The sequence below is a fragment of the Perca fluviatilis genome, chromosome 8 (assembly GCF_010015445.1).
Source record: "Perca fluviatilis chromosome 8, GENO_Pfluv_1.0, whole genome shotgun sequence".
Lineage (NCBI taxonomy): Eukaryota > Metazoa > Chordata > Actinopteri > Perciformes > Percidae > Perca > Perca fluviatilis.
The window spans coordinates 37,202,180-37,215,480 of record NC_053119.1 but is presented as its reverse complement, the minus strand read 5'-3'; the positions used below and the strand labels follow the sequence as shown (position 1 = coordinate 37,215,480).

The window sequence follows — 13,301 nt, the reverse complement described above, 5'->3', positions numbered from 1 at the left end:
GTTAAAATTACGGAGCGCAAGGAAGGGTGAGGAAGATACAATGAGCAGAAGAATGAAGGAAAGATGGAAAGAAATCATCCTGCCATAATGACTGGCATTCCTCATTAGTGTCATCGTTAGCCTTTGTAGCTTGTCATGCTGTTGCCCCGTAATCAGACTCCATTGTAAAAAGCCCATTACCGAAACGGCACTCTATAACAGAGGGATGGCAGGTCTGAAAGGAAGATTCCCACACAGTAACCTTCTTGGGAGAAACAAGGGGTCAGCTGAAGGTGGGCTTTGTAACCGGCGATAGACATGACATGGCTCCATCTGTACACTTCTTAAAGACAAAGCCACATGAAAGTGCAGGTGGTACATATACTACACTCATGGCGTCAGAGCCATTACATGAGGGGGGAAGTCCCACCCACTTTTTAAAATGATTAGTTGAGATGCCCCCACTTTTAGCATGTTTTTGTCAAAAACAGAGATCTTTAACAGGGGGTCCGTGACCCCTAGGGGGTCCTCAGAGTTAGTGCAGGGGAGCCGCCAAATTATGTAAAAAGAAATCTTTTTGAAGTTTTTGGAAAGTTTCTTTGTTCAAAAATGTAAATGTCTGAAAATATACATTAATATGAGTCGAACATATTAATAGCAAAGATTAATTGGCCTATTTGTGAAAACAATTATTTACACATTGAAGAGAAGCTTACTATAGGAAAGGTAGCCACCGTGATAGCAGTTAAGCTTAAAAGGGATACGTCACCGTTTGTTGAAATAGGGCTTATCACGGTCTCCCCTAGCTGTAGATAGGTGGGCCAACGCATTTTTTGTGCATGCATCGTTTTAGTCCAGTAAAACACCCCCCCCCCCCCTTTTTTTTTTTGCTGTGAATGGAATCCTATATTGCCGTTGGAGTAAAAGGTTGATAGCCAACAAAAGACAAAAAGACAACCTAATTACTTGCACTGAGACAAAAAATGTGTTGGCCCACCTATCTACAGCTAGTGGAGACCGTGATAAGCACTATTTCAACAAACGGTGGCGTATCCCTTTAAGGATTCACTGTGCCTTCCGCTAAAACATGATGTATAAATAATAACCATTTGTTTTCATCCATTCGGCCCAGTTTAAAATGCAACTCAATTGTATACAATATATATATATATATATATATATAGGTAGGGGGTCCCTACTCTTTTAGCTAAGGGGTCCTAAACGGCCTAAAAGATGTTGAAGACCCCTGGTCTAAAACACATCAAGACCATTGGTCTTTCCACTAGGTGCATCAAATCCATTGCCCTTGCTTAATGAAAGAATCACATATCACATTTTTACTGCTGCCTTGCACACAGGCAGATTCTCACACAAGTGAGTACACATATAGCCTACATGCGAGCGACAAAGGTACCACGGTTTGAGAGACCGCCCCATTCTAACTCGCAACTCGTCATAAATACCGACGCTTGGTCAGTGGCGTCAAAAACCCAACACAAGGCCCCTTTAGCATCTGTATGGGAAACACCGGGGGATAGCAGCAGCTCGACCGCGGCGCTGTAAGATGACGTGGTGTGAAGGGCGACAACGGTAGCGAGTAGTATGAAAGTCCGTGTAGGGAGGTTGGTTAAGTTGTTCCTGGGTCAGGAGACTGGCGTTCGTGTCCCGTTTTTGTCCCGCTGGTCAGTGAAACGTACAACCCCACCCATGATCTTTTCCTAACCCTAACTGTTCCATTCTTGTCCCACGTTAGTTAAACGTAAAAAAATTTTTAACCCCGCCCACGATCTTTCCCTAAACCTGAGTGGTTTTTACCCTGCATGTTGAAAAATGACGCAAAGGGTCCCGACCAAGCACATTAAAAAATTATGCCAAAGCGGTACCCAGAGCATCAAATATCGCAGCAGATAAGATTAGCCCGCTGGGTATGACTGTGTTGGAGAGAAGGTGGAAGGTGAACTACTGCACGCAATGTTTCTGTAAGTTATTAATAAGTTAATCGGAACGCTGCTTTGTCAATTTTCGACCCGCCCTAACCCGGGATATATTCTATTAAGCTGAACAGCAGTTCACAGCAGTGTTATGTGTGTAAAAATGTGCGTGTAACAAAGCCACCAAGATAACTGACTTAACAACATAATCTTTGAGACGTTGGACTTAGGGCCTGGTGATTCTTTAGCAGTAGAAAAAACGATTGAAAGAGATCCTCACGTTTAAATAATGTGTTTTTCAATCATAAAAGATGGATCTGAATTTAGTCCTCAAATCAATTTCTGCACTTTTAGCTTTTTTAATATCTTAAAATATGTGATCTGGGGCCATGAAAACACTACCTCTGGGTGAAAAATAACAAAATGTACCCATTATTTTTTTGTCAAGTTGGTATAGCCAGATAAAAGTATCAAACCACCTGTTAAAATGGGCCAGAATACAGAAAATTACATCTAGTTCTACTGTGTTAAAGAACTTCTAGGGTAGGACCCCCAGAGCCTGCGGTAAGATTGTCCCACCCACATGTGAAGTGCTTCCTTCACCTATGTGTACACTGCACACCCACATAATCCCTGTATGACTGAACAATAAACCTATTGGTATATATAAATAGAAATGGCTCAACCTAGAAATGATAGATCAAAAGAGCGAGAGACCTTTATTGAATGTGTGTGGGTTCATATCTCACACCTGTTGCTGCTCTCCTTAAATAATAAATGCTGCTAACTTGCCACGCATGGCAGTGTCCTCTCTTTTTTGATAATTCCAGATCAATAAAGTGCCTTGAGGACCGAGTGAGGGTGAGAAAGTAGAGAGGGGGGGGGAGTCAGAGAGGATAACATAATGAAATGTGGGTGCGTGTCAGGCATGTCCGGGCGTGTGTGTGCTTGGTTATGTGTCACCACCAAGGTTGGCCCTCTTTGATAAGTAGCAGGACACCATGGAAACGCTCCGTCTTGACTTGAAACTTTTATTTTTTTTTCTCCCCGGAGACCATGACCTCCCCTCCCTCCCTCCCTCTCCCTCTCTAGCTAGCTGTCTCTTTCCGTGTCTGCAGCGGCTTGAACAGGAACTTTAACAGTCCATTGGTCACCGCGCCCATAAACGTCCATGACAGCAAATCTTCCCCAGCAGACACGCCCAGGTGCCAGCCCAGAATTTAAACTGTGAGTGTAAACTGTCATCCGCCGTCTCCACCGGTGAGGGAGCGAGAGATAGGGACGAGAGAGAGAGAGAGAGAGAGAGAGAGAGAGAGAGAGAGAGAGAGAGAGGTCAGAAAATGGCAATGAGCATTTTGAGTGGAATAAATGGGTGATTAAAGGTTGGTAAATCACATTAATTAAGGTAAAAGACGAGTTTCGCGGGGTGGGAGGACGTGAAACAGAGCGAAAGCTGAAAGGGTGGGGTGGGGGGGGGACAAATATACAACACAGACAAAGAGGAGGGATCAATGTGGGAAAAGGAGAAAAAAAAGGGGCAGAGAAATCCCTGCACCTGCAGCTCCCAGCTGTGCTGTGCTTATTCTGAATCATTGCTCCACACGGAGAGACTGCTTAACGTTTCATTTGGAAAACAGGGATTTATTGCCAAGGAGCAGGCTGCTACTGGCGTGCGCGCCCATATGTGTGCGTGTGCATGTGTGTGTGAGAGAGTGTGAGTGAGGGAGTGGTGGGAGGAAGACATGAGTGCATGGCAGCTTCTTGTGAAGAGGAACTTGGCTCCCTACCTGAGCATCTATAAATAAAAGTAACCTGGTTTGATCCCCACACATGAGATTGGACGTTGCAGTGATTCTGAGAGGGAAGAAGGCACTTCCACTTCCAGGTGGAATAAGTGTGTGTTCGCATGTTGCATACGCGTGTGCCGTTGGTGTGTGTGTGTGTGTGTGTGTGTGTGTGTTTCTGAACAAGCTGGACAGCTGAGCGTTGGATCACTGGAAGGGAAAACATACGAAAAACGTTTTCAGTGGTTTGCATTCATGTGCTTTATTCACTTTATGGATCCATTTACCAGCCAGAGGATAGAGACCCCCCCCCCCCCATGGAGCTGGGTCAGCCTGTAAATCTGCCCGCCAGAAGTACAGGCCAAAGGACAGCCAGCACCATACATCTCACCTGCTACCAGATCTGTGTGGGAGTGAGTGTGTGTCTTTGGGTGAACTTCCAAGTGGAAATACAGAATCCCTATTACCAGTCTCTTCGGTTAGGGAATTAATCTACTCAATGCAATGTCTCCTCAGCAGGGTGGGCGGTGTTGGCGTGTGTGCATCTGTGTTCGAGAGGGTGCAGGTCCTAATCAATAAAACGGAGTTAAATAATTTCTTTGTCTGCGCTGTTACCCTGAATCATAATCGCCTCAGATCAGAAGATCGAACTACAACGTGGAGCCGATGGCTTATCTAATTAAAAATGAATAATACACAGCAGAAAATGTGCACTAAGCTCACACGGGTCAAAACAGGAAATAGCAAATGAGCTGTGCTGTCTGCTGTCTTTCAAAACACCCTGAGGAGGGAGAGAGAGAGCGAAAGAGAGAGGAAGGATAAGAGATGGGAGAGAGAAGCAGCACAACAGCACCCAGTTTCCCCGAACGAGCTGTTTGCCTGCGTGCCACGCTTCGGGTTTAGGAATACTCTCAGCTCGGTTATTTTAAAATGACCTGCTACTTTGCATCGTGCCAGGAGAGGTGCTACTGTCATTAGAGTAAGTACACAGCGAAGACTGCAATGGTTATTCTGCACCGATCTTCATGTAAGGAATATTATTTTTTTTTTCTGTCTGAATAAGGAGATCAAGGGTCAAGGAAGCTGGAGAGGAGCAATCACTGCACAGCTGCATTCATCTTTGCTCAGGGGGGGCACTTCAGCAGAGCAGAAGACACTCAATCCAGAAAGTGGACAAAGGTGTTATAGGAGACGCCTAGAGGTGCCTTAGGTGCTGTGTCCTTCTCCATTAAAATGGTCGTCTTAAGACTTGACTGGCAGACACAGCTGTTCCACCTATCTCTCTCTCTCTCTCTCTCTCTCTCTCTCTCTCTTTCCATATTAAAGTGTGATCAAACGGGCGAGTGCCTCTATCACAGTGGGAATTAAGGCTTTATTAAATATCCCGGGAGAATCCGCGTCTACCGAGAGCAGTAGACTGAGTCAAGCACCCAGAGAGACGTCACAAATAACACAGCCAAGTTAGTTCTCTGCCTCTCTCTCTCTCTCTCTCTCTCTCTTTTTTCCTCTCTCTCTCTCTCCATCCCTCCTTTTGCTCCCCCCCCCCCCCCCCCCCCCCCCCCCCCTACAAACAAACAAATAATATACCACACACACACACACACCCCCACCACAAAAAAAAACACACACACACACACACACACACACACACACACACACACACACAAGCCCAAAGAAACGCACAAGTTGGTGGCTGAGCGGAATATAGATGCGACTGGAGACAAGAGCCGGAGCAGTGATTTGCACATAGACATACGATACACCGCTCTATATGATATCACTCTCTCTCTCTCTCTCTCTCTCTCTCTCTCTCTCTCTCTCTCTCTCTCTCTCTCTCTCAGTCCCCTCTCATCCATCCATCTCCCCCCCCCCTTCAATTCTCTCTCATCGCCGTTTTATTCTCGACAAAAATATCCTATTAAAAGGCATTCCTAAAGTGCGCGACCGCTGCTGCGGATCCCCTGCCAGACCCCGACACCCACAAACTCGGTACCCACCACGGATGCCAGCCATGCGCACAGTAGATCGAGGCGCTGAACGGGGGTTAAAAAAAAAGAAACAAAAAAACTTGCTCTGGCACGGCACGGACGGATCTGGCAGTGCATGCAGGTGATTATGTTGGCTGTGCAGACTCGGGACAAACTTGACAAGCTATTCGCGCAAAGAACACAAGAGTAGCCCGAGCGAGACCGCACACGCACACCCACCCACCCACACACACACACACACACACACACACACACGCACAAAAAGAGCTGTCCACCTCAGTCAAATTGCCCCCTCCAAATCCAACACACTCACTCATCTCTCCTGTCCCGTCTTACCTGGGGGATGAGGAAAGCCAAGAGTATGCGGACTCCAATCTCCATGGTCGGTTTGATTTCTCGCGGTGTGGAATACAGAAACAGATTCAAGACAGGGTGATGTAGACTGGGTCAGCTCTGCTCATAATTCCACTGTCCAAGCGCCGGGAGAGAGCGAGAGACAGAGAGAGAGAGAGAGAGAGCGCGCGAGAGAGAGAGAGAGAGAGGGGGGGAAAGCCTTTCGCTGCGAGCCGCCAGCTGCCAACTTCTCCCAAATACAACTGCAGTGTGATCAGCAAAGCATTGGATAGTGAAGCCGAGACCACAACCAATAGATTTATGAGGAGGACGGGGACGGGGGGTGGCACGCGGAGGAGGTGAGACGGAGGGAGAGGGGAGTGGAGGTGGTGGTGGTAGAGTGGAGTGAGAAGGGGGGGCGTCTCTATTAGTGCAGGGACAGCGTCACTCATTTTGTTGGAAATTAAGACAGCCAATGTGTTCATTTCGGAGTTTTGAATGGTCTGCAGGTGCAGCAGCAGGTTTCGATGAGTGACATGACATCACACGTGGTCTGAGCCCTAAAAAAAAAAAATAAAATAAAAAAATCAGACAGCTTTTTAGCTGTTATCTATTAGTCCCCCTTTTAATGAGATTTACGGCTCCTATCGTCTTATAGCCAATGCAAGAGGACGCTCTATTATATGCGTCTTCTGTCCTGTGTAGCCTGTGAGCGCTCAGACACAGCAGCGGCGATATGCCCGCGGGGCACCACGGGAGAAAGCAACTTCAGTTCAGTAATTTGACATTTTAGGCTTGTCTAACATTACAATAAAACTAGTGTATAGGTTTCAAAAGGACATTGCTTTTTTAGACTCGGTGTTGACAAGACCATAGGATTCAAACAGTGATTTTATTTTATTTTTTTGTTCATCTCGAGCACTATTTTTCCTTCCTCTCAGCTCTATAATGAATTGTTAATTTGTGTGGGGAATTTTATTTGGTTGTCAGAAGGAGCGTTTTATTTTCAGTCGGTCTGCGCCTCTCTCTCTCTCTCTCGCTCACTCACTCTCTTTATGGTCTTACATAAAATATGATCTACTGAAATGACAGAGCCTATACAATGTAGGGCTGCAACTAACGATTATTTCCATTGTCAGTTAGTCTCCCAAGGATATGCTCGATTCATTGAGTAGGCTAGTTATTTGATCTATGGAATGTCCGATTTTTTTATGTATTATTTTATATTTTAGTTCTTGAAAATGTGAGTTTATAAAATAGTGAAAAACGCCCATTACTCTTTTTACTAAAGCACAAGTTGCATATAAAATGCCCTGTTTTCAACCAACAGCCAAAAAACAACACCAAAGAGTTAGTGTGCTATCATAAGAAACCCAGTGAATATTCACATTTTAGAAGCTGAAGCTAGTGACATTTTAGGCTTTTTTGCTTAACAGGTTCCTATACGGTTAATCCTTTACCACAAGTTGCAATTTAATTTTCTGTCAATCAACTAATAATGACATTTCAGCTGCACTACACTCCAGGTTTAGCTGCTCAGTGTTTGTAACAAATATCTACAAGTTGGAAATTAAGGCAATAACAGAGACCATTGATGAGCTTTTATAAAGGATACGTCTGGTGATATTCTGTATTTCCTTACTGTCAACAAATACAGTGAAAAGACCAAGGCCAATGCATCTATCCTAATAACACTTACTGTCTGTGTAGCAAAAGTCTAATATAGCTTATACTTCTGTGGCATAAACCTCCACTGTTGTCCAAAAACTGAGCCCAAGTGGCATGTTCCTTCATTGTGATGAACATGCACGCTGTAGTTTATTCTGAGTCAATCCCACACACACACACCACACACACACACACACACACACACACACACACACACACACACACACACACACACACACACACACACACACACCACCCTGCTGCTGTACTGTAAGTATTCACTTAAACACTAAATCCACAGCAGGAAATAATCCCCATCAAATGAAGAATTTACCCTTGATCGTTGTTACATTTGGTAAAAACTACAATACCCAACAGTTTTAGGAAAATACCCTTTTGGAAAAATGTACAGTAGCTCACAAAAGTGAGTACACCCCTCACATTTTAGTAAATATTTCATTATATCTTTTAATGGGACAACACTGAAGAAATGACACTTTGCTACAATGTAAAGTATTAAGTTTACAGCTTGTATAACAGTGTAAATGTGCTGTCCCCTCAAAATAACTCAACATACAGCCATTAATGTCTAAACCACTGGCAGCAAAAGTCAGTAGACCCCTATGTTAAATTCCCATAGAGGCAGGCAGATTTTATTTTTAAAGGCCAGTTATTTCATGGATCCAGGATACTATGCATCCTGATAAAGTTCCCTTGGTCTTTGGAATTAAAATAGCCCCCCCACATCATCACATACCATTCACCATACCTAGAGATTGGCATGGGGTAGATTCCATAAAATCATCTCTCTATCATCTCTTTATCAGAGATTGTGAGATACTGTATTTATAATGTTGACTTGATCTTCAGTACAAACAAATGAGCTTGTTGCTGAGAGTAGCAGACAGTCTTGAGAAGTTGTAAAAAAAAGTTAACCCTCCTGTTGTCCCCGGGTCAAATTTGACCCATTTTCAAAGTTTCTATATTAGAAATGTGGGTGTTTTTTCAACCGAATTGTCAAAAAAAAACTTGTATGGTTCCATACAACGCTCTTCACAAGTTAAATACATGATCAGTGCACTATTTTCATTGAATTTGGTGTGTTTTATTCAATGTTATAGCATTTGAAAAAAGAAAATGGTAAAAGAACGTTGAAAAAATTGACAAATGTCTAAAAAAAGTTTTAAAAACGTCGGAAAAAAGAGTCTAGAAAAAAGCAACAAAAACATTCTAAAGTGTCAAAAACGTCACATTAAAGTGTCGAAAAAGACAGTTGTAATTTTAAATTTTGACCCAGAAAAATTAAAACTTGCATGATCAACGGGGTTAAGAGACAGATGAACACAGATGTTGGTTTGGTATTTCAGAGCACAGCGAGCCCCTTGCACAGGTGTCCTTCAGTAAAGCACTCAATGGATCTCGCAGTTTCCTGTTGGAAATAATCAAATAACTACCGCATCATTATTAAAGTGGAGGATGGCTCATATGAATTTAATCCTGTGGCTGATTAAAGCCCTGATGGCAACATATTACGGCATGCATACAGTAGATTGATTGGAGTTAGTCTTTTTATGGTTTCATCAAATCAGAGTATTTGGACTATGTCATTGTTGCATTATTCATCGAAAGGTTGATGTGCAGTAAAAAAAAGTTGTCACAAGTTGTTTTGAGCTAATATCTATACATATATCTATATAAAATAAGAGTATGTTTTCACTACGATGACTCTCAGAGTTTGTCAGGATTTTATTCAGTTTTGCTCCTTGAGTTTTAAAGGTCCCATGGCATGAAAATTTCACTTTATGAGTTTTTTTAACATTAATATGAGTTCCCCCAGCCTGCCTATGGTCCCCCAGTAGCTAGAAATGGCGATAGGTGTAAACCGAGCCCTGGGTATCCTGCTCTGCCTTTGAGAAAATGAAAGCTCAGATGGGCCGATCTGGAATCTCCCCTTTATGATGTCATAGGGGGAAAGGTTACCTCCCCTTTCTCTCGCCCAGAGAATTTGGCCCACCCATGAGAAAGAGAGAGACATCATGGCTTGCAAACAAGCAAAGCAGGGCAGTTGGTCAAGGCCACACCCCCACCCTCCACTTTGCCCCCCCCTCTCCTACTCAATAGCTACAGACACAGAAATGCCACATCCTAAGGAAAAGTCATTGTGAGACTGCCTCTAGTGGCTGTTATTCTGCACCAAGGCTGAATTTCGAGAAAGAGACTTCAGATACATATACAAAAAAAAAAAAAAAAAATATTATGTGGTAAATGGTGGTCAAGGTTTAGACATCAGCCCATCCAGACACCACAGAGTGTTATTCAATGAGCACACAAACTTTTTTTCTCATTCTGGGCCTAAAGGTCAGATGTCTATTAAAGGAACCCATAAGTCTTTCTAAGGAGGCAGAGCTGTCAAAGAGCACACTTAATCTTCATGCAAAGTACCCTTAACCTCCAACACAAATCATACAGAGTGAAACAGACGGATGAGTCTGCTGTGCAGAGGAAGAGCAAAGAAGCCCTGAGATAATGGAAACATTCAGAGCTTCCCTCTGCCTTTCTCACACATACAAACACGTTCATAAGGGTGTATATAATGGGGTGACAGATTTCTGCATATATCCATCTTGAGTAGGGGAAAAGAAAAAGGTTAGCTTTACACAAAAGTCAGCTGGGGGTCTCAGGCTATGTCTTAGTTTCCTTTCTCAATGGATGTGAAAAATGAGGGTGGGAATTGTCGTGACACCTGAGGAATTGCTTTTCCTATCCTATTTTTCTGCCGTATTCATTTATCAGTAAAGTAAAGACATTGGGAACAGATCACCGTTGACTGGCTGGTTCAAAGCACACAAGGTCAGCTGCGGAGGAAAGGAAGATGACTAAAATAATCAATTAAAATTACGCGTGTGGATGAAGAGTAAAATGTCAAGCAGTTTCTAACATTTACTGTCTGATATTTCTAAATCATCCCATTTTTTTTTTGATTTTGGGAATCAGAAAGAAAGTCATTTTGAGTTTGTAAGCCATGGCTGAGTGGAAACAACAAATCATGACTGGAACGTCTGTTCTGTGGCACAGGAAGAGAGTGGCTGGCTCAATCAGTTTGACAGCTTTATGGCTCAACCTAATTAGCCCAAAATGCTCATGACTTAGTTTTGTAAATATAAAAACAGAGGGAATCTTAATTGCCATGTTTTAACAGATTTTTTTTTCTGGAAATTGGCTAATCCTAATGCTCTTTTTCAGTGGCGGACTCAGGCTGTCTGACAGGCAGGGGCGAAAAACATGAAAAGGGCACCAGCTGTTTTCTAGCATATGGGCAGCCTGTAATGCACTGCATCATATTTTCTACATTTTAAGGCCAACCTAGAGGGCACTGCATCACATTAGGTACGTTAGGTATTGTTTAGGTTTTTTACGATACAGGCTAAAAGTGGTGCCGGTGCCTAAACGGTGCCTGAACAGATACTTAAAAAAATAGGGGAATAGGGTATTTTACAATAACTTTGAATGCACCATGAGGCTTACTAGTTTTAAGTGAACGCACCATGTGTGTTGTTTTTCCGACAAAGGCAGCTGCACTCTGCTTAACGTCCCGCTGTTGGAATCCTCTACAGCGAAATACAGTCACACAGTTTAGCTGTCAGCATTTTAACCGTGTTTAATCCAGCTGCTAGCCAACGGTAGGCTAACGTTTCCTGCTGTCAAGTGAAGTGTTAACTAGCATCATGTGCAGCGATGCTTCTGTTTCCTCGAACGTCTGTTTCGGAACATCAGAGAGAAGCACAGGAAGCATCTAATTGGCACCGAAATGAAGCACCAAAATCTGCGTTGTGATTCGGTCCGGTAGATACCGTTCGTTTAGGGACCGGTGCCGTATTAGCATCGGATTTTGGTACCCATCTCTAAATAGCCCATTACACTCTGGGCCAATGGTATGAAAGGGTACACACCTCCTGTCTCCTAAATGGGCGTGACCTCGTTTGAAAATGTAGTGAATGTTCTGTTGATGGATGAAAAGTTATATTTGTATAACTCATTAATATTTTCTTATGCTGGGGCATCCTCCGAGCTCACCTGGTAGAGTGTGTGCCCAATGTACCAAGGCTCAGTCCTTACCGCAGGGGCCACAGGTTCAATTCCAACCTGTGGCCCTTTGCTGCACGTCACCCCCCCCTCTCTCTCCCACTTCATTGCCTCAATCTGTCCTATCAAATATAGGCAATAAAAGCCCAAAAAATAATCTTGAAAAAAAATACATATATTCTTTTGCGACTCTATATGAAATGGGTCTATATCAGGTGTATCACTTTTCATGAGGTAGGTCAATCAGATCGACTTTTTGTGAATGCTTAGATTTATAATGGAAAAAGTAAAACAAATTTAAAATATATGGAACGATTTTCAATAATACATGCCAAAAGAGAGACAATTACATTATGCATGTTAAATTTGTCATTAATGACTATAACTGTTTACAATAACAGCCATTTGTGGAATATAACTGTACAGAACATAGGCCTGCTGCGTACTGTACACATTCCTACTACAGCCTATACACAATACAAACTCTCTATGGTCCTGAAACCTTGAACTGTACTACAATATAACCATGTATACATGTTTCCAATTATTCAGATTCATTAGGCCAATCATCCGTAACAACAACATGAACACACAGGGGACATGGGAAAGCAATTAGCTCCATTTATCTGATTTAGGCCACAAACCTGTGCGCTCTCTCTCTCTCTCTCTCTCTCTCTCTCTCTCTCTCCCTCTCTCTCTCCCTCTCCCTCTCTCTCTCTCTCTCCCCACACACACACACACACACACACACACACACACACACACACACACACACACACACACACACACACACACACACACACACACACATAATGATGAGGGTATTATTTCCAAGAAGAATGCACTATTCAGAGAGGCCCAGCATGTGAATTGGACCAGCTATCTCATTAGTGTTTAAGTGTAAGCCACTGGTCACAGCACAAGACATTGTGTGTTTTTTTGCTCACCCTCCCTGAGAAATATTGCCACTAGATGGGGTAAAAGTTTTCATACCAGAGTGAGTAATATTTCATCTGGAACATCTGAACGACTAACTTCAACTGAAAGCCAAAGAGGCAGAACGAGAGGAAGAAAAACACTGCCAGCGTTCTCCCGTTCTCTCCCCCCCCCTCCCCCCTTCTTTAGGGGAGAGAGGGTCCTCTCCTTATTTCTGAAACAACCTCTACAAGTGGAAGCACAGTAAATAGCCCCAGGCGTGAGCTGTCTTGTGTCTCCAGAGGACTACACACCGGGAACCCAAACTGCAGATGTGAGGCTATTCCTTGTGTAACTCCCCACATGAATGTTCTCTCTTTTTCTCCCTTTGTCTCCCTTCACACGCAACAGACGTGACCAACAGAGGCAGACACCATGTTTCCTGAGAGAAAGACGACAGGAACTGAACCTGACATCCAGATGCCACACAACAATTCATTTTTGCCTGGGGAAAACAAGGGTTGAAACTACAAGCTTTGAACCATAAGCAACTCAACAAACATAGGATTCCATGTACTGTGTAACATCTGGGGGCAACTAAAATAACAGACGCATGTTCA

General features: G+C 43.4%; 1 protein-coding gene across 1 annotated transcript in view; it reads right to left on the bottom strand.

The window, feature by feature from the left end:
* Positions 1-6,326, bottom strand: part of cdh13 (cadherin 13, H-cadherin (heart)) — a 460,326-nt gene extending 454,000 nt beyond the window's left edge. The window contains exon 1 of the mRNA XM_039809525.1: positions 6,019-6,326. Within this exon, the coding sequence (XP_039665459.1) occupies positions 6,019-6,063 (45 nt within the window). The 5' untranslated portion in view covers positions 6,064-6,326. The remainder of the gene's footprint in view (positions 1-6,018) is intronic.
* Between the last annotated feature and the right edge of the window lie 6,975 nt (positions 6,327-13,301).